The following is a 23,215-nucleotide window of genomic DNA, read 5'->3' on the forward strand; positions in this document are numbered from 1 at the left end:
TGCCTCCCTGATGACAATATGTTGTAAACATGGGTTTATCCCTGTTCCTGCTTCGGAAATACATATTATTGGTCATTTTCTGACTTTATGTGGAATTAAGGAGAGTGTTCTTTCTGCAATCAGGATATTATGACTATATACATGCTTAGTCAATACTAGGAGAGTAGTTTAGCTGCATTCGGGTAGTGTGATTATTTAATAAATTGTTTGTGGAGGTTGCATCAGGTGTAGTTCATCTTACTATATATATATATATATATATATATATATGTGCAATACTATTTCACTAAGATTCATCTATGTGTACTGTTTTATACGGTGTTTTGCATCTGTCCAGTATATGTGTATTTCTCTATATTGATGTATAGAATTTTAACATTGTGTTAATAAAGGTATATATTTTTTATATTTGAACCTGTAGTTGGATATGTTGAATGTCGATAACCATCTGGCCTGTTCCAGTTTTGTGTTTGTAAATTAAAATGTTAGTTGCTTTTTCTCTTTTAACCCTTTGTAATATGAAAAATTGTGGCTAAGATGCCCCTGAGTAGCCAGACTGATGACTGATAAAATGTGTAGTGACAATAAGAACTCCTCCCTGGGATATAAGGGCTATTGTAACATGGAAACCCTGTTTGCCAGAAACTCTGATGGCCTGGACCCTCAGGATCTCTGACTGAAATGGATGCTGACTAAAAACTGGATCATTGATAATTGTCAATTGGATTGGTGAGATTGAACCAATTTCATATCTTATATACCATATTTTGAAGTTGACTTTACTAATTATATGCTTCAGTTGCCGCTGAATCTACTCAGGGACCATTTTGTTCTCAGAAAACATAGAGATTCTGGCATTTTTTTTGATACATGGATAGATTATAATTTACCCAAAAGGAATCAGTATATATATTTATATTTGGTGACTATTATGCCTTTTGGACTACTATATTACGGTTTTATCTATTTGCTATGTATATTTGTGCCATTTTTACTAGCATTATCTATTAAAAGTTATGTTTTAAAGAATGTTTTTGACAGTGCTGAGTAGTAAGATTAATTGTGGTGGTGGTGGGGGGATGCATTTGTCTTGCTGTTTTTTCATGTCAAAATACTAACTATACCCCTTGATAAATTCCTTGAGAGGTCTAGCTACGTATATGCTGTTTTGACTTATTTAAAGAGGATCTTTCATCAGATCGGGCACATGCAGTTCTATATACTGCTGGAAAGCTGACAGTGCGCTGAATTCAGCACACTGTCGGCTTTCCCGATTGTGCCCGGTGTAAAGCACTATCGGTCCCGGTATCGTAACGCTTTAGTGTCAGAATGGCGTTTCTGACAGTTAGCCAGTGACGCCCTTCTGCCCAGCAGCGCCTATCGCGCTGTACTGTGGAGCGGGGAGGAATGCCCCCTCCCCTCCTGATAATGCTCGTCTATGGACGAGCTGTGTGAGCAGAGGGAGGGGGGAGTTCCTCCCTGCTCACACTGTAAAGCGCGATAGGCGCTGCTGGGCAGAAGGGCGTCACTGGCTAAGTGTCAGAAACACCCTTCTGACTGTAAAGCGCTACGGTACCGGGACCGATAGCGCTTTACACCGGGCACAGATCAGGAAAGCTGATAGTACGCTGAATTCAGCGCACTGTCAGCTTTCCAGCAGTATATAAAACTGCATGTGCCCGATCTGATGAAAGGTCCTCTTTAAGGGGTGAAGTTTTGTGAAGGGGGTGAATTAGGGGGTTTTCTAGTACAGAGGTTTCTCAAAACTGCTTCAGAACTGAATTAGTCCTTTGAGAAATGGTTTTTGGAAATGTTCTTGAAAATTAGGAAAATTGCTGTTTGACTTTTAACCCTTATAATGTTAAAAAAAATAAAAAAAACAAATGAAAGGATGTTTAAAGTTTGATGCCAACGTAAAGAGGAGATACGGTAAATTAGATTTAATTAACTTAGGTATCATGACGATCTGTAGGAAAAACAAACAATTTCAAACTTTGGAAATTGCATATTTAAAAAAAATTTCCACCAACATTCTATTTTTATAATTAAAGACAAAATATATCAACCAAAATTTACCACTAAGATAAAGTTCAATGTGCCAGGAAAAAAATCTCAAAATCCTTTTGAGGAGTTAAAGTTTTCCAAAGTTATTACCGCATGATGTGACATGTCAGATTTGAAAAATCAGTCTCAGTCAGGAAGTCAAAAACTGGCTATGGTGGGAAGGGGTTAAGGAATACTTTAAGCAGAAAAACAACTATTTTTCTTGGTTCCTTACATGATTCTGTAAAACACACTACTGTTACATATTGCATATTCGCTTTCTGAAATTCAGCATAATCTTTTTAAATGTTACCCTGATTTTTCTAATATTCCTCAGTACAGAATCACATGACCAGCTTCATCCAGTTCCACTGCTGGGATAAGAGTTTGATTTTCTTCCACCTTATATTCTCATAATTAAGCTAAGAGACTATACGTATACAGTCAGGGAAGCTTTTCTGTCTCATTCACTGTGAATAGTCTCTGTGTTATCTTTGCCTGTATAATTGACATATAGAGCCACATAGACTTAAGTAGAAAAGTGGACTATGGCCAAAGTAGTGCTAGTTAAAGATAGAAATCCATGTCTGGTTTTAAATAATTAACAGTAAGAGTTCAAGGCATCAAGAAATTATTTCAAGGAGAGGTTTATGGGTAAACCACTAAGTGGATTTTTTTTTTATGATGAGTATTTTCTCTATGTGAACATACCCTTGACCAATAAACCATTTATCCAAATAATAATGCTGAATAATTTTACAGATCAGCAGGGCAACCTGGAAAAAAGTTTTGTTGCTGGAATAAGTATAGAAAAATTAACCACCACTCCTTAAGTAGAATTCAGATCATGGGATGCCAGATGCCAAGGGTAAGGCATTTCCATACATTACTGTGAGTGTAATCTCTTAAAAAGATCAGGGCTCTGAAAATAGGTTTAAGACAAGTAATAGAAACAAATGTGTCAGTCATTGCTAGCACCAATGTGTATAAGAGCGTAGAATTAAAATTGCATTCTGAGATTTATCAAAATTCAGAAGGGAGCAAATAGTCATATATTATAAGCCCTTGCAGGCCGGGCCTTTATCCCACTGTGCCAGTCAGTCACTATTAGTATTATATTTGTTTGTACATTTTCTGTACTGTATGTAAACCCTCAAATGTAAAGCACCATGGAATTAATGGTGCTATATAAATAAATAACAATAATAAATACACAAAAAAAATAACTCATCTGCTTAAGGACCTCCTATTTCAGCACTTCAAAGCCAAGTCCCTAGGGTTTTTGGATCTCATCAGTCTGAATATAATCGTGTAACAATGTTTTTTCACTTGACCCCTCAGCCAATTACTTGTCTTAGCAGTTACATGTACATAAATGGCACATGACCACAATCCTGTTCATTCCCATGAGGATCCAGTGCTGATGCTCATTTGCATACAAGCTGCCAGCATGTGACTATGGTAGCAGCATTATAGTGCAGCACTGAGTGGTGATGTCAGTACAAAACAGTATGTGACCTCTGTGGCTCCTCATTGGCTTTAGAAATCACATGGTGGTGACTTGTGCAGAAAAACGGGGAGGGCAAAGGTAAAGTCAATACTTGATCACTGTATTATTCTTTTTGTTTTAGAATATTTGTAGATGTTTTCAGTTTTTTATTTATTTTTTTTAAGTTGAATAACCCCTCAAAAACTAAACTTTGTCTAAAAAAAAGGTCATCATGGAGACAAAGGCTAAGAAGGTGGCTGTACAATATTTCTACACAAGGCCACCTTCATGTATAAAAGTCTCACCAAATAGTAGTATGGCTATACAGAGTCCGACAAACTAGTGCTGCATTATAGAAGAACACTGTAATTTGACATATTTGAGGCATAATCATTTATTTTTATATGACTATAATACACAACTTTGCATCATCATCAGAAATACACCATGAAAGCAAACATGATCTCATTACTAAAAACAGCACTAGCAACGAAGGTTCATCAGTCATCAAGATTACATAAAGAGTGTATTGTCTGCTGTTATTCTATAGCAACTTTATTTTGCTGTCTGGAAATTTGCTGAACAATCACCTTTCAAGACGGCAACATTTTAATTAATGGACATTTTACATGCAAAAAAATGTAATGATTCTTGATGATTAAGACCACTGACATTTATAGTGTATATTAGGAGTGTAGAAGTTCTGTACTGTAATATTATTATGGCAAGTTATATTTCAAAATTGTTACGTTACATTAATTTCTGTTTGAGATTCAGATGTCTAAGCAGGCACATCAGCAATCCTTTAGGAAATAATTAAACTTGCCACCTCTGAGGTGTAGAGTTTACTGTTGGGACTAAGATATATCAGAGTGAATGTCTCTGCTCAGTATCACAGATTTATAATTGTAGCTTGAATTACATTGATTTATTATCTAATTATCATTTATTAGCTCAGTTATATAACATGCATTTTTAGATTACTGCCTTTTGTAAGGGCAAGGCAAAAACAAGCATAGATGTAATGAACCAGATACATAAATATGGGTTCACTAGTTGGAATCATCATTTATTTAAAGAGGTTTGAACTTGTCGGATAAAAGACTTCCAACTACAGGCTTTGTTTGTGAAGGTTTATGTGTCAGTTCATGCACTTAGTGAATAGAAACAAATTTCTCTATTGTAGTTAGATGAATCTAGGACATTTATAGTAATAGTAATCCCTATACTGCACATACTCATTGTAATATCTGAAGTAGCTATTTACCAAATACTAGAGATGAGCGAGTAATGAAATATTCGAGATTCGATATTCGTTTCGAGTAGAGCCTCAATATTCGACTACTCGATCGAATTTCAAATCCGATTATAGTCTATGGGAAAAAAAATGCTTGTTTCAGGGGGAAACCACTATTTGACTAAAGGAGAGTCACCAAGTCCACAAGTAACAGGAAGAGAGTGTTTAGGAGGAGTGCTGTGCAGTTAAAGCGCACAGACCCCATTATAGTCTATGGGGTCCGTGCGCTTTAACTGCACAGTGCTTGCAGTTGCACTGATATTCCATTCGGGGGGTCCTCCTGTGGACTCCTTCCGGACGGGAGGCAAGCACTAATGTGAACTGATTCTTACTCGTCCTGCAGAACCAGCATTGATTGGCCGAATGCTATACAGTGTATAGCATTCGGCAAATCAACGCTGGTTCTGCAGCAGACTCGTCCTTGCTAGTTGGGAGAGCTGGCAGCTTGCATTTATGCAGGAGCTGACTTTTTCTCATAGGAATGCATTAACCAGCGTTGATTAGCCGAAGGCTATACAATGTACAGCATTCGGCCAATCAACGCTGGTTCTGCTGGAGGCTCATCTATGAGGCAGCGGAGTCTAAGATCAGACCACACCAGTCTCCAATGTGGTCTGATCATAGGCTCCACCTCCTCACAGACAAGCCTCCGGCAGAACCAGTATTGATTGGCCGAATGCTGTACACTGTATAGCTTTCGGCCAATCAACGCTGGTCAATGCATTCCTATGAGAAAAAGTCAGCTCTCCTGACTAGCAAGGACAAGCCTGCTGCAGAACCAGTGTTGATTTGCCGAATTCTGTACAGTGTATAGCATTCAACAAATCAACGCTGGTTCTGAATCGAATCTTTACTGTGAATAGTGATAGTATTTGAATGAGTAGAAGTAATTCGAATACCGTAGTATTCGTTCGAATACCTACTTGATCGAATACTACTCGCTCATCTCTACCAAACATATGAAGGGACAGTGCTAAAAACGTTCTAATGATCATTGAACTCCTAGGCCTATTATTTTGACAGGGAGACATATTCTACACCTAGAAGAAAGAACATTTAATCAGCAACATAGATGGGTATAGTTTATTGTAATAGCAGTGAGGCTATGAAACTCTCTGCCATAGGATGTTGTGATAGTGGATTCATTGTACAAGTTGAAGAGGAAAATAGAAAAAATATTACTATGGGTATTTAATTTTGGAGAAGAGAAGTTGATCCACTTGATTTAGAGTTGGGAAGGAATTGGCATCTTCCTCATGGGTAGTTTTTGCCTTCCTCTGCATCAACACTGTAGGGTTATATGTTTTGGCTTGATGGACCTATGTCGTCTTCTTCAAACCTCATTTCTTATGTAATATTTCAATGCTTGCATCATGTAACTCTTCTTCCTGAGACAATCTATATTCCTATAAATGTAAACAGGATAAACATGCCTGTGCAAAGGTAGTGTTATGTTATAACATCATCAGGGTGTAACATAGTCTAGTATACAGACAGTTTATTATTAGATATGATATAAAACTATACAGTTGAACCTTGTTCAGAATCTGGTAACAGAACAGCAGGTGGAAACAGAATAAGAAAGACATGTTTGGAAAGTGTGGAAACCCCTAACAAGGTACTGTCATCAGTCTCAACAATTTTTCTGCTGACAGATTCCCTTTAAGAACTTTTTTACCATTTAAATTTAATCTTATTATTAGATTATTGTGTTATTATTAGAGATGAGCGAACACTAAAATGTTCGAGGTTCGAAATTCGATTCGAACAGCCGCTCACTGTTCGAGTGTTTGAATGGGTTTCGAACCCCATTATAGTCTATGGGGAACATAAACTCGTTAAGGGGGAAACCCAAATTCGTGTCTGGAGGGTCACCAAGTCCACTATGACACCCCAGGAAATGATACCAACACCCTGGAATGACACTGGGACAGCAGGGGAAGCATGTCTGGGGGCATAAAAGTCACTTTATTTCATGGAAATCCCTGTCAGTTTGCGATTTTCGCAAGCTAACTTTTCCCCATAGAAATGCATTGGCCAGTGCTGATTGGCCAGAGTACGGAACTCGACCAATCAGCGCTGGCTCTGCTGGAGGAGGCGGAGTCTAAGATCGCTCCACACCAGTCTCCATTCAGGTCCGACCTTAGACTCCGCCTCCTCCGGCAGAGCCAGCGCTGATTGGCCGAAGGCTGGCCAATGCATTCCTATGCGAATGCAGAGACTTAGCAGTGCTGAGTCAGTTTTGCTCAACTACACATCTGATGCACACTCGGCACTGCTACATCAGATGTAGCAATCTGATGTAGCAGAGCCGAGGGTGCACTAGAACCCCTGTGCAAACTCAGTTCACGCTAATAGAATGCATTGGCCAGCGCTGATTGGCCAATGCATTCTATTAGCCCGATGAAGTAGAGCTGAATGTGTGTGTTAAGCACACACATTCAGCACTGCTTCATCACGCCAATACAATGCATTAGCCAGTGCTGATTGGCCAGAGTACGGAATTCGGCCAATCAGCGCTGGCTCTGCTGGAGGAGGCGGAGTCTAAGGTCGGACCTGAATGGAGACTGGTGTGGAGCGATCTTAGACTCCGCCTCCTCCAGCAGAGCCAGCGCTGATTGGCCGAATTCCGTACTCTGGCCAATCAGCGCTGGCCAATGCATTCTATTAGCCCGATGAAGTAGAGCTGAATGTGTGTGCTAAGCACACACATTCAGCACTGCTTCATCACGCCAATACAATGCATTAGCCAGTGCTGATTGGCCAGAGTACGGAATTCGGCCAATCAGCGCTGGCTCTGCTGGAGGAGGCGGAGTCTAAGGTCGGACCTGAATGGAGACTGGTGTGGAGCGATCTTAGACTCCGCCTCCTCCAGCAAAGCCAGCGCTGATTGGCCGAATTCCGTACTCTGGCCAATCAGCGCTGGCCAATGCATTCTATTAGCCCGATGAAGTAGAGCTGAATGTGTGTGCTTAGCACACACATTCAGCTCTACTTCATCGGGCTAATAGAATGCATTGGCCAATCAGCGCTGGCCAATGCATTCTATTAGCTTGATGAAGCAGAGTGTGCACAAGGGTTCAAGCGCACCCTCGGCTCTGATGTAGCAGAGCCGAGGGTGCACAAGGGTTCAAGTGCACCCTCGGCTCTCCTACATCAGAGCCGAGGGTGCGCTTGAACCCTTGTGCAGCCTCAGCTCTGCTACATCAGAGCCGAGGGTGCGCTTGAACCCTTGTGCACACTCTGCTTCATCAAGCTAATAGAATGCATTGGCCAGCACTGATTGGCCAGAGTACGGAATTCGGCCAATCAGCGCTGGCCAATGCATCCCTATGGGAAAAAGTTTATCTCACAAAAATCACAATTACACACCCGATAGAGCCCCAAAAAGTTATTTTCAATAACATTCCCCCCTAAATAAAGGTTATCCCTAGCTATCCCTGACTGTACAGCTATCCCTGTCTCATAGTCACAAAGTTCACATTCTCATATGACCCGGATTTGAAATCCACTATTCGTCTAAAATGGAGGTCACCTGATTTCGGCAGCCAATGACTTTTTCCAATTTTTTTCAATGCCCCCAGTGTCGTAGTTCCTGTCCCACCTCCCCTGCGCTGTTATTGGTGCAAAAAAGGCGCCAGGGAAGGTGGGAGGGGAATCGAATTTTGGCGCACTTTACCACGCGGTGTTCGATTCGAACATGGCGAACACCCTGATATCCGATCGAACATGTGTTCGATAGAACACTGTTCGCTCATCTCTAGTTATTATCATTAGTTTACAGTTCAGAGTGAATGTTGTTAATGTGCTTATATCAGTGCGATGATAGTGTTAACCCTTATAACCCCTAAGCATATTTTTTTTTCACAAGCTGCCTAAATAAAAGAAGTAACCTGGTTGGCAACACTAGTCACAATTACCTGGCATACAATACTAGCACGGTAATTATGAACGCAATGAATCCAACTGTTCAGGGTATAGAGAAGAAGGATCAGGTGGTCACTGGCCAATTCTTCAGCACTTACTATTCTTTATACCTTTAACCTTTCATTAGTTTTAGTCTGTTAGTTCTGATGAATATGTAAAAATATATCCACATAGAAATAGGTGTATATGATATGTATTACTTCCTCATTATTGGTTCTAGAGTTACTTCTAGCATAGTAGAGTATGGACAGGATTGGTCCAGGTAGTGACTGATGGAAGAATCATTCATGCTACTATTGCTAAGCTCTGCTACTCTTAGCACACTTACCTCTTTGGGTACAGCTATTCTTAGTGAGATAACTATCTACCTCTTTACACAGGGTGGCAACTAATAAATTACTAGCCATTAGCAGACCAGTACTCCCCCTCCCCTCTTCATAGTCTTCTGTGTGTGATACTGATATAATGCTACTAGAGGTAAGAGACTGACTGATGAGAAAAATACAGCCAATAGAGAAAGAAGCATTTTTATTTCATATACAAGCAAAGTTTGTTATATTTACCTGCACTATTCAGTTAAAGTAGAGTTGTTTTAAAGTTGCAGGTACACTTTAAAGTCCCTTGATCTGAACACTAAATAACACTAGATAATGTGTAAATAATGGTATAATGCTCACAATAGTAACTGCATTTTCTTTATCAATGCGAAGTCCACAATAAATAGCAAGCAACTTGTTGATTTGTTTTCTGTATCGACGGTGAGTCTGAACTTAATGACTCATGTAAACCAGGACTAAATTCAAGAGTACCTTGAAAAAAATATGAAGCATTGTTATGTATCCATAAGGAGGAATGCATATTATTCATAACATGAAAAGCAAGACATAAATCAACTACTGTACATCAGTCAAATTCAGCATTCAAAGACTTGACATGTTGTTTTCAGAGACTGTACATTATATCCAAATTATTTCTCAAAGTTGTATATTCTGTTTAGTAGAAAAAAAAATAGCTTTTTTGTATTACACGTCTTGTTTGATTATTTATCACATATCTGGAAAAAGTAGATGTTATAGCTTTTTCCGTAATTCATTTTCTTTTATTCCAATAATGTATCATAAAAATTAAACCAGACTGGCTTTAATTTCACTAAGGCATGCTGTGACTAAAGGACTGAACAGTAGCCTCATGAGGCCACTGCCACTGTCTAACTACTGCACATCAAAGGAACATCACATACTTTGTCTCTCCCACTGTGGAATCTGGGAAACTAAAACCTACATATTGCTGCCATCTTTCTTAAAATTCAAAAGGATATTGTTAGCAGCTTTGAAAATATCCCTATTTAATTCCATCAAACAAATTAAGTGAACCTAAAAACTGCAAAGAAATGTTGATCATTTTATATACCTCAATAATAATTATTTCAGTACCTATGGCATAAAATATCTTTATCTATTGTGTTTGAGCATCTTTGAAGTATTTGCTGCTATGTGCTGAAATCATAATATTAATAAATGCATGTTCCCTTACAGATATGTCTGTATTTAATTGACCTCCAGTTTGGTTAAGCACTGTAATGTCTCATGAAACCAGTTTAACACAAAATCAGGATAAAATGTTCAAAACCTTGAAAGGCAGCAAGTCACACCTTCCCCCAACACCCGATTGACCATGCAAAGACTACAGTTAGCAAATCTCTTTTTGGTGACTTATTATAAAATCATGTTGCTTTCAGAAAAGCTGCTTAACCTGTGATACACATATTTGGACATGTCCACGTAAGAAAAATATACAAAAAAAACCCTGAAATAAGTGCTCCCTATGACCACATACAGAAATGACCCCGAGAAAGGATCATCAGCCCCTGTAGTGGTTGTGTATAGAAATGACTATAATAGGACAAATAATATTATTGATAAAATAGTCCTGGAAATTCCAAAGCCATCCTTGTACAGACATCAATAAGAGCTAGCAGGGCTCAGATAAAAACACCAGCCGACAGGCCACTCTAAACAAATCAGTATCGCAATGGATCACAAGATGATTTTGCATATGATGTTGTAGAGGATTAATTGAGAAAATATAAATAGTGAAAGGAAACCATTTGCACCTTATTATTAAAATAATCCTTTTTATTGTAGATCACTGACTTAGTGCACTTAGTGACCTGGGGTTAGCTTTAATTGAGAGCTTCTTTTTATGTATTTCACCACCCTTCTTTGTAGTGATGGAACCCAAGCTTATCAAGAGAGACAGAACAGATTATTATAACCTCAGAATAACTGACATTTCATTAAACTGCTTTTTATTGGTTAATTTAAAGCCTGATTAATTGCAATAAAAATGTTTCTTACTTCCACAAAGGTGGCTAATTTTGAGGATATCATTGACTGACTACTAACTAATTGAAGTAGATAGCAATGGATAAGCATGAGACAACATGACTTGCTGAGTAACAACAGCATATTATTTGTTTGTCCTGCAATGTGTCACTGGTGACACATGTTACCTTATCGATAAGATGTTGCAAGTAACTGGGTCCATTTCCTTTTTCTTTAAAGAGGATTAAAAAGCCAAGAAACTTTTTAATTTAAAGCAATATGTACTGAAAATAACCGTGTTAGTTTATATCTGTAGATGGGAAATGTGTGCACAGTATTAAAAATGATACTGGAGCAGATTTATTAAGACTGACATTTTGTAAGCCAGTCCTAAAAAAAAGTCCCCACTTGGCACGGGGTATGACTGATTTATGAAGAGCCTCTGGTCTCTTCATAATCAAACACAGTCCTGTGTGTCGGAATGGAGATTTACACCAGATAGGTACTGAAAAACTAGCATGAGTTATAATAAATTGTCAGGCTGAGGCATCCCAGACTTGCTCCAATCCATCCACATTTGCACAATGCATAGAACGGAGCATGTAGTGCAGGTTTGACACAAGAATGGATCTTGCGCCAAATATTCTCCACAATATAGCAAGAAGTGATTCTGAACTCTGACACTTTCCTCTTCTGATTGGAGCTCTGAATCACAGCCCATCTGACATCGTCTTTCTGACATTACAGAGCTGAAATAGTACATCAGTCACCAAAACTAAGTGCATTTATTGCTTGAAAACAGTGGAGGCAAGAGAAAAAAAAATCCAACTGTGCTGGAAACAGTGGAGCATCCCCATACCATATGCTTATCTTCAGCTTTTCTTTGTTACATAAACCAAAAGAGAATATAATAAGACTAGCCTCTGCCCGCGACTTTGTCTGCATGTTGTTGATGTTGATGATCCGCCTATATTCAGAAAATTGCTGCCATTGATGATTCGCTTGCTCTGGCATTTCAGCAGCTCTCAAGCTGTCCTGTTACTAAACTTGTTCCTGGCACCATACCTGTGATTATTCCGGCATCTCATCGGCTGGCTGGGACACCAAATAATGAGCATATTGTTGGCATTGATGATCTGCCTGTTCATTTTGGCAACTCTCCAGCTGGCCTGCTGCTGAACTTGTTCCTCTCACCGTGCCTGTGATTGTTCAGGCATCTCAGCAGCTCGCTGGGACGCCAGGTGTCGATGATCCCCCTGAGATCTGCTTGAGGAGAAGTCTGTTGACTTCTGGCTACCTTCATAGCTCTCATTGTTTTAGAATTTTGTGACAAAAAAGATTTTCTTTTTCTCGGCATGTTTAAAATTGGCAATTTACCAATTTAGATTAAAGGGGCTGCTTGGGGCAGAACAGATAATATGCAGACGCTTGCACACAAAGGACTCAGTGTTATCTGTGTGTTTACATACAGAGATAACAGACCTGGATTTATCATCATTCTCCAATTAACTGAGATAATGCTGCTGGCAAGAGCAGTTTAATATAGTATATGAACATAAATTCTCAACAGTCGTAAAGCCATGTCATTTACCGGGATAAAAAAGTAACCTATGTATTAGTCCAGGTAACAGATGACCAATGTGCCAAATCTAATCCGTTCAGCCATTTTTGCATGATCGAGTAACAAACGCCCAAACATCCATTACTTTCTTTCACAGCTTTTTCTGTGTACTGTATTTTCAGCTTGGCTACACAGTAAGAGCTTAGAGTCACTGCTGCACCCTATCATTCCAGCTGAGACTTTGATGTGCTAAAACTTAATATTACTCAGATCATCAAAGACATTGACTTAACTGATATGGGTTACATTTTTTGATTTATCTTTTGACATATTTCTTTTAAAACTACATTAAACAATGCAATGAAATGGATTATATTTTTTACCCTTTTTTGTCATACACACAGATTTCATGTGATTTGTACTAAAAAACATTTAGTTAAGACATGCTCAAAAATGACTCAGGACTTCAAATTACACACATATATTGCTAGTGTTATTAGTTTATTTCTGACAATTAACAAAATGAATGCACAAAAGAGAAATCTAAATTGAATTAATATTTGGAGTGACCACCTATTGCCTTCAAAACAATATATATTCTTCTAGTTACACTTGCACACAGTTTTTGAAGGAATTAGGCAGGGAGGTTGTGCCAAACATATTGGAGAACTAACCACAGAACTACTGAGGACGTAGGTTTGCTCAAATCCTTCTGTCTTTAATTGCAATTCCAGACAGACTCAATGATGTAGTTTTATGATAATTCTTAGTGTAATTCTTAATTCTTTATTTGTTGTTGTTGACAAGAAAAGCAGCATCCCTAGTCTTAAATTTCACAACAGTAACAAATTCTGACTGACCCCATTATAAACCCATAGGACACAACAGGATTTATTGTGGTTCATTGGAGAACTGAATGAAAACTGCCTCCATCCTCTGTTGTCTCGCTCCTGCGCTTCAAATCCCGTGCATGCGCAGTAACGCTTCAATCTGAGCGCTACTGCACATGCCTGCACATGCCATTTTCTTGTGGAGAACTGCCCAATCATACTGCGCTCAGAATAGAGCGTTACTGCGCATGCATGGGATTTGAAGCGCAGGAACGAAACAACAGAGGATGGAGCCGGTTACAGTAAATGTGGAGGAGGAGAGAATAAGGAAGCGTGAAAAGTTATGATGTGGGCGGTGCTCACTGGCCCTGGGGAATGCCCATGGTTCTTGGTGAGCATCATTAGCATATTGATTTTACCGATTAAAAAAAATGGGGGGGGTCTTTGAAAGAACTGGGGGAAGCAACTGCATAGCCTTTTTAAAGACTATTCAGGCATATGATTAGCTCAAAATACGTTTTGTGAATGATAGAGTCCCTTTAAATGCTATATAATTTATCAATTATTCATGTACTATACTGGTAAAAAAAAAAAAAAAAAACAGCAGATTGTGCATAATCTAACCAGCAGACCATTCTGTGGTCTGTGAGACCAGACAGACTGGAAATATTATTTGTTTGAGCTCATAGGAGCAGTAGGCCTTTACATTGATAATCCTTCTGATATTAAACCTTGGCAGTATGAAACCAACTGTTCTGCATTGAGGTGTTGCAAACATAATGAGAATGGAAAATATTATTTCAGAGCTACAGTATTGTGGCATATTCTGCTAAGCATTCAAACACAAATAGGTATGCAACCTTATCTGTCTATAAGACAATGTGGGACTGAGGCCACATATTGCGGAAAAGTGGTGATTTTTGTTGCAGAGTTTGCTGCATTATCTTGAGCCAAAGCCCAAAGAAGGATTGGGAAATATATAGAAAGTACTTATACTTTTACCTTCTGCTTGATCCACTCCTGGCTTTGGCTCAAAAAAGCAAAAACCTGCAACAGAAAAAGTGTACTTCTGCAACGTGGGGCCTCAGCCTGAAAGTAAAAAAAAAAATGTATTTAGTATGCTATTTAGTGGTAAAATACAACTGTCTACAATTAAATTGTTGATTTTTTTTTTCTTTGTAGGTTAACTGGTATGAGCTTGCCATCTCCTGTTATAAGCAATAAAAATTGGCTTCGTCTTCATTTTACATCTGACAGTAACCATAGAAGGAAAGGATTCAATGCCCAGTTCCAAGGTACAAACCATGTTTTAGTACACATTAACATATTGCTAGATCAGTGGTATGATATGGAAAAAGCAAAAGAGTTGCCTATAGTATTTGTGTCTGTATGAGGCAACTCAAAGGGTTTGATGGGACTTGCAACCTGTTAAAAGTTGTGTTTGCTTGTTGGACTAATGCATTATATTTGTATTGTGAGGTATTGTACTTCTTAAAGTTTGGAGAATGGTAAGGTTAGACAGAAGGCACGGCACTGACTACATAATACATTGCACTGCATAACCTTTGGTGGTTTTAGTTTTATTACAACCTAAAATAGTTAAAGTGATTTGCACATGAACATTGCAATATTCAAATTTATAGTCAGCTAAAAGTTAAACACTTTTCTGAAAATATACATAGTTAAAAAATTTGTTTTAAAGATTTTCTTTATTCTGTTATCTGTTTATTCCAAATGGATGAATGGGACATGATTCCAGGACCTTTCTATGGTTTTCACTTGTGAGAAACCCAGCCATAATGTCCTTATTGTGACCAGGTTATCTCCTTGTCCTTTTAGTATCCCTACCTGATATTTTGACAACAATAAGGAAATCATGATCGGGTCTCTGACAAGTGCCAGACTATAGAATGTTCCTAAGAGAAAATTAGTTCATAGAGAAAATTTATAAAACTCTGCAAATGGTTTATTTTTTTTGCAAAAATGTTTAAATTTTAATTGTATCCAAATGTACTATGTTTATATTCATGGGAAAACTCTGCAATTTTGTGTAACTTCAGTAAATATTATGCCTACAGTTAGGGTTGTTTCTTTTTTTTTCTTTTTTTTTTTTTTTTTAAATAAAGTATATGGCTTGTAAAAGAATCCAATACAATTTTGGTGAATTCTTTAATGCATATTTTGCAAGTTATGCAAGTAAATTCTAGAGTATAACTTTATAAAATTACGTTTACAAAATATTAAACCACTTTCTTATAGACGATCTATATTTTATTTACTATTAATTAAGTGAACAATCTTTAAGCACCACTTAACACATTTGCTGCATTCTCTTTGGGAATGGAAGGAAATACCCTAAAAGTTACATTTCACATTTAAAAGATAACTACCTCTCTCTATAGATCAACTCTGGACAAAGAACATTCCCCCTGGGTTCTAATTATAAGAGATACATTGTTGGCATTTGGGATTCACCTTAGCATCCTTTCTTAAAACCAATGTAGAAATGCTCGGTACACCTGATTACTCCATTCTCAAGTATAGAAATTCAATTTTATGAAAAAAATTACAATATAGATTTGTATTATAAATGTACTATGGCAAGGATGTAGTATTGTTGTTCTACATTGTATATTCTAATGTAACAGAATGGGTTTCCTACCATTAAAAAGTCTAAAAAAAAAACTTGTACAATGTGTTGTCAGTAATAAGTACAAATATGTTACGTTACTAATCCTGTACAGTATATTATTACTAACTCATAATGCTAATAAAAAATAAAGTTTAGCCAAACATATAGCAAGAATATAAATTTAATAACTAACATAGACACAGACATACAGATTTAATTTAACACTTTAAGTATCAAATGAAACTTTGATACATTTTGCAGTTTTATGAATTTAACAATTTAAGTATCAAATTAAATTTCAATACATTTTGCAGTTTATTTAGCTTTGAATGGAAGTGGACATTTGTTTTGGTGTCTCGATTTGGAGACAAGTGAAAAACAGAAAATTCCATAATCCTATTTGTATATGCATGCTTATCATAGAAGTCAACAAATATGGATCTGAGTCATTCCTCTGTTATTTCTCCTAAAAATGTATGAATAAATAAAACAACTTTTTGTTACCAGTTGGGGGTGTTTCCCTACACAATATGAGTGTGTAATCGGTGTAAAACATGCAGACTGTGTTTCTGACTGATTTATAAGCAGGTCCACCCTAGCCGCCATTAGTACATTTACAGAATTCAATGAGATGCCACAAGTCTCTGTGTGCTGCTTTCCCTGATGTCACTTCTGCTTTGTGTTGTTACTGAAATCCTAATGCATGTCCATAATGTAGAGCAGAGTCGGTCATGTGACTGAGTATAGGAGCACCAGGGGAAAATAGACTTCCAGCCTCACAAGTTCTATAAAGTTAATTATTAAGAATATGGGGTACTTGGACATATGGTAGAAAGAAAGCTTATCCAGTGCAGGGAATCCACTGACAAACTTTATTTTTGTTGTACAACCCTTTTAACAAGGGAAAAGTTAATGCCCAGTTGTTGATGTATTTATAACTTCCCAGGAGGATTAATAGAGGGACTTCACAATGCAGACCATGAAGAAACCTTGTTAATCTTGTTGTTTTATTGAGAATACAAGTATTTACTGAAGCAGACCTGTCAACAGTGGTGACATTTCCTTTATAACACTCAAGTGATGTTTTTGTAAAGAATACTGATCTGTATTCAGTCAAATCCAAAATATAGATCAATAATATGGATTTGTACTGTTTCCAGAGAATTAAAAAAATATAAAATAAGAATTCATTCTTTTGGAGTCTATTAGCTTCTAGAAAGAGAACAATGATTCTTATTCCAGACTCATATATTGACTAAGGATGAAAACAGATCCTTGTTTATATTACTCACTTATTTTGCCAATAAATCTCAAATTATTGAAGGTTTTGACAACTGTAAGGAGTAATGGTCATTTATTGTCATTTGCTTTGCATATTTGAATATAGTTACTGAACATATGAGCAGAGGATCATCTATTGAGCTTACGTTCTAAAAAAGGCTATAAGAATAAGGTTACCTTAACATCTGCTCCACGGTGTCCATAGTTCCGGTCCATTGGAGGAACAGAACAATTGACATATATTAGACCAACTGACCCCATTGGGATAAATTGATTGTTTTTTCAATTCAATGTCCCAGATGAAAAAAGTAATCTGTACAGGGGTTTTTCGGCAAGCGATTTTGGAGCAACAAAGTCTCCAAACCGATACTCAGATGAAGATGTCGATGTAGCCTTAAATAATTGTTAACCTCAATTGGTGTTACTAGATGAAGAGGTCATGTACTGCTACTTTCTGGTGTCTCGAAGATCAGTGATTGTAGCAAAATCAGAAATGGCAGAGATTATGCTGACGGTGATCTCACAAGGGATATTTAAAAGACGAGGAGTAATTTTTTTTTGTATTTAACTCTGAACTTTTTGTATAATAATTACCATTTTGAAACTAGTCATATAAACCTTTTCAGTTACTCTTCACTGTAGTATTACTCTTATATGACTGTATTTATTCATGTGTCTGCTTTACTTACAGTAAAAAAGGCGATAGAACTGAAATCTAGAGGAGTAAAGATGTTGCCGAGCAAAGAAAGCAACCACAAGAATTCTGTTTGTAAGTAATATTTTCAATTCCAACAATTTTCTCTATGCAATTTGCATACTATATTTAAAGTGGGATCCCCTTCAGTAGATACATAGATAGAATGAAAGAGTATGTTGGTAAATACAATACCCATAAGCCTCGCATTCATTATTTTTACTTTATTTATCATCAAATTGGACACTCACTGATACTACTAATAATACAAATAAAAATGCCTTTTCTGTTTGTCATCGGAGGTGCGGAGCAAGTGCACTTGCTGTGATATTTTTCTCAGTCTTTTTGATTAGTATCTCCTCTGACAAGCAAAGAATACGTTCCAGCTTCCCAAGCAGCTAGCTCCCCATAATAATGATCCTTCTGCACACTGAGTGGAGAATAGAGAGGCAGGAATGAGAATGTGTATCCGACTTGCTACATGTGCTAAGGTCCATGGAGTAAAGGTTATTCATGGAAATACATATTCCTGGAATATCTGTGGATATATACATGTTTCTAATTTCTGTAAATATAGATATTGTTATAATTCGACTCTGCATTTATCTATAATCTATATTCTTGATCAAACTAACAAATATACTGTAACTTTTTCAATTTATTATTGTGAGATATAACTTGCAGAGCACAATGGGTCTTATTTATCAAAAATGTCTAAAAGAGAAAGGGGCATCTTCACACCTAGTAAATAAATAGTAAATGTTAAGCTTTGAGTTATTAGAGTGGATTCATGTTTTTTGGAGGAACCCACTTCAGTTTTAAGCTAAGTCTCTATGGGATGCCCCGCAGCAAAAAAAAGCTGCAGGAAAAACTGCAGCAGCACCACATCGCAGTTCTTCCTGCAGTGCTTTAGACAGAAAATTTGCAGAGTTCTCCTCTCCTCTCCAAAATCATGCCGGTTTCAAAATGGTGGCATGTCCGCACCACAGTTTTTACTGCAAAGTGGGCATGGGATTTGGCTTACTGCAAAACACCTCACACCTTTTCCAGCAGCATTTTCACTGCAGGTAAATCACATAATTTCCGTCCGGTGGGGCCCCGGCCTTAATGTGGTTATTTTTCAGTGACAGTTGTGTATTTGATCAATGAATAATACAAAAGAATGCCTTATACTTCTCCTGAAAACTGAATGGGGCAGATTAATTAAGATTTGTGTATGCCAGTCTCAATAAAGGCTACTGACTTCGGCACAGAACAAGAATTTATGACAAGGCTGTGGAACGTGCTCACTAAGGCACAGAATAAAGGTTGCGACATGCACTTGGTGAAAGAAAGTGCTTTGTGCAAAATGTGCACCACAATATTATCCATTTAGGCCAGAAAACTGAACTAGAGGGATTAATGAATTCCCCTTATTGCATGAAAACACCCTCATTAAATGAAAACTGCACTGTAAATAATAGCCATGGCCAAAAAAATCAAGTTTTTATGCTAGACTGTTTTGATTGGTTAAGCTTATTGGGGCACATTTATCTACCACTTTTCTGACTTGAATTATTTTTTTACTAGAGATGTGTGAGTAGTATTTGATCAAAAACCTCCAATTCATAGTTATTGGTGTAATCGGTCGAATACCATGCGGTAAACACAGTAAAAATTCAATGCCCCTCCCACCTTTCCTGGTGCTTTTTTACACCAATAACTATGCAGGGGAGGTATTTGATCGAATGCTACTCGCTCATCTCTAGAGCTAATCATATTCCTGAATAGCCTTTAAAAAGACTATTCAGGTTCTGCCCCCAGTTCTTTCAAAGATCCCCCCCCATTTTTTATAAAATTTTTTTGGTAAAACCGATATGCTAATGATGCTCACCAAGCACCCTGAGTGTTCCCCATGGCCAGCGAGCACCCCCCGAGTCATACCTCTCTCACACCTCTCCGTGGCTTTTACCAGTATGGGGGGGGGGGGTTACAGCAAATTTAGAAAAATTTATCATGGTGGTTGCGTTGGAGTGTGACTGTGCAAAAATTTGTATAAGGCTAAAGCCCCACATTGCAGAAACACAGCTTTATTGAGGCAGATTTGGCTGTGGTTTTTTGAGCCAAAGCCGAGTGTGGCTACAAAAGGAATGGGAAACATATAGGAAGCTTTTTATACTTCCACCTCCTGCTCAATCCACTCCTGGCTTTGGCTCAAAAAACCGCAACAAAATTTTCCACAAAAAAAGCTGTGTTTCTACAACGTGGGGCTTCAGCCACAAACATTAAAAAAAAGTAATTACTAAACTATAATTGCACAAGAAATAAGATGAAAAACTGGGAAAAACATGTCATAGTTTTGGCTTAAAAGGAATAATAAATTGGTCCCAATGTCTCTTCTTCACTACTGATATGTGACACAGAGTAAGTTTTTGGCAATAGTCATACTAAAATGTAATGTGATGAACTGCATAACCAGATGATTGCTTAACATAGCCTAAAACAACATGCACACAGTGGGATTAAATAAGATGACAGGAGTAAAGAGCACTAATTTGTAAAATGGCAATATTTACCATAGGGATTTGCTTCTTAATGAAAATTGATAAAGATTCAAGTGACCTGAAAGACTTTACGCTGATAATTAAATTAAGCTTTTGTGGTTTGAATGACACCTTAACCCTAATGCCTCACAAGTGATGAAACATTGCTGGTTACACAAACTACAACTAATAATAATAATAATAATAATAATAATAATAATAATAAACCACCATATGCCAAGACCCAGGGCAAGTTTTATACACAGCAGATATTATCACAAAGCAGAATTTCTGAATAGTCCTAAAACGCCAGGGAAACTATTCATTATTAACAGATGTTTTCTGGAAAAAGTCAAAACTAAACTCAATCTGGTCTTTTGTTTTTCGAGCTAATATCATTTTGGGAAGGGTCCAATAATATTTCCTGGATCGCTTCTTTCCTTTTAACTTTGCATTTACCATAGAATTTAAATGAGTTGAGTCGTTTACATTGGATTTTAATTCATGCCTAATATAAAGGTCATCATTATTCTGGATATTACGTGAATAACAATCAGGAGCGCATAAATCACACTAATATTTACATTCTTCAATACATTTTGCTTTATAAATAAAAGGAGTAAACGTGCGAGGACAAAATGAATCTGCGGCATGTTCATGAGTTTATGGACTGGGCTATTAATGAGTTTATACAGTCTTTTATCAAATATATTATTGCTGTTTTGTTATAGCCAGTTATGCAAATTTTCTCCTTGTTATCTTCCAAAACAATTTAGACATGGAGAGGTTGGACCTTGACCAGTACTAAGATACAAACTGCCAATTTGTTCTCTCAAATGCTCGGTTGAGTGGCTACTGCCAACATTTGAATATCATTTTTGTCAATATAGCAAATATTAAAATTCTGGCTTCGGTTTTAAGTATTTGTGAGTTCAAAACATTAGGCTTGTATATCTAAACTACCACATTTACATTTTATGCTTTTCTCTTGCTCCACAAAATGATCCCTTTATGAACCTGAATCCAAATTGCAGGCATGTTCTGAAGCACCATCACCTGTTCTGAGAAACAGCTTTGTTGTATTTACTGCAAAATGACTCTCAGAAGATCACTCAGGGGTATTCAAACAGACAGTAAAAGAAGGGGATTCTTTGCCGAAAATATAGAGCCATAACCATAGACATTTAAGTACACAAGATAGTTAGATTTTAGTTTTTGATAAAATAACTAATGGTATTTTAACCTTTCATACACAAATGTTATGGTTTAGATACTATTTAAGGTTAAAGCTGAGGCCTGGCATTGTAGTAGCTTTTTATTGTTACGCCAAAGCCAGGAGAAGTATAAGAGCTTCCTATATGTGTTCTATTACTGTTGCATCAAAGAATAGTGGAAGCGGCGTTCTCAGGTCAAGGAGGATATACACGTATTGGACAACTGAAACTTAGAACAAATTAGTACAAGATGAACATAAGGGCTCGTTCACATCCGCGCCCATACTCCGTTCTGCAGATTTTCGTTTCCTGCACAAAACAGAGGCAGGAGACGGAAACCTGCCGGCATGTTTCAATCCCATTTATTTGAACGGGCTTGAAAAGTCTCCGGCCATGTGCGCTGGTGAGCATTTTATGCGCTCCGTGGCTAAACCATTTTTTTTTAAACCGGACACAGAGTCGGACATGCAGTACTCTGTGTCCAGTTTAAAAAAACTGGTTTAGCCATGGAGCGCATAAAACGCTCCCCGGCACTCATGGCCGGACTCGCCATGACAGGTTTCTGTCTTCTGCATGCAGAAGACGGAAACCTGAAAACGGAGTTCAGGCGCTGGTATGAACCCAGGGTAAGGCTCCATGTACGCATGGACTTCTTATATTGGCACTAATTGGCACTAATATAAGAAGTCTGTGCGTACATGGAGCCTTATGTTTATCTTGTTCTAGCCTAAGTTTATGCACTTTTGCCAAAAGGCAAAAAAGGCAATTTTGGCCAGAAACGTGGTTGCGTTGTGTGGTTTCCTAACAAAATTTCAGTTGTCCAATATGTGTACATCCTCTTTGAACTAAGAGCGCCGATTCCACTATTCTTTGATGTAGCTGTCTGCTGTCTGTCCCCTGGTAATCAGTGTTTGTAGGGTGTTCTGCCTCCTCTACCTGTTAAACAGCATATGTGGTTGTGGACATTTCGCAACCCCAACAGGTGAGAGGCCATTTGGTACATTTTTGCATTTCCAATGCGATCCTTTATCAATACTACACTATAAGGTTGCTCGGTGTCTGTTCCTTTTTGAGTTACTATTCCTGTTGAAGCCACTGCTGGCTTTGGCTCAAATAATGCAGCAAAATTTGCAACAAAAAAAGCAGCAAAAAACTCTGCCTTTTACATTGCCTGCAAAGTGGATGAAATTCTGGCTAATCCCATCCACACATTGTAGAATAATAACTGCAGCAGAAATGCTGTGATTTCAAAAACTTGAGCATTTTTGGAAATCGCAGCATGTCAATTATACCTATGAAAACACTGGCGTTTTATACATAGATATAATAGAAGTAGAAAATCCACAGAGGAATTTCTGTGGAAAAAAACGTGATGAGTTTCCAACAGTTTTTTCCACAGTG

At 37.6% G+C, this 23,215-nt stretch overlaps 1 protein-coding gene across 2 annotated transcripts in view; it reads left to right on the forward strand.

Annotated features, from left to right (window-relative positions):
- CSMD1 (CUB and Sushi multiple domains 1) overlaps nt 1-23,215 on the forward strand; it is a 1,381,920-nt gene that overhangs the window by 811,943 nt on the left and 546,762 nt on the right. Inside the window, exons 6-7 of one of the 2 annotated variants that reach the window (XM_075268411.1) lie at nt 14,654-14,766; nt 18,076-18,153. In XM_075268411.1, coding sequence (XP_075124512.1) covers nt 14,654-14,766; nt 18,076-18,153 — 191 coding nt within the window. Of the gene's footprint in view, nt 1-14,653; nt 14,767-18,075; nt 18,154-23,215 lie in introns of those variants that run through there. The other variant, XM_075268410.1, reaches the window with a different exon arrangement.

The sequence above is a fragment of the Leptodactylus fuscus genome, chromosome 3 (genome assembly GCF_031893055.1).
Source record: "Leptodactylus fuscus isolate aLepFus1 chromosome 3, aLepFus1.hap2, whole genome shotgun sequence".
Lineage (NCBI taxonomy): Eukaryota > Metazoa > Chordata > Amphibia > Anura > Leptodactylidae > Leptodactylus > Leptodactylus fuscus.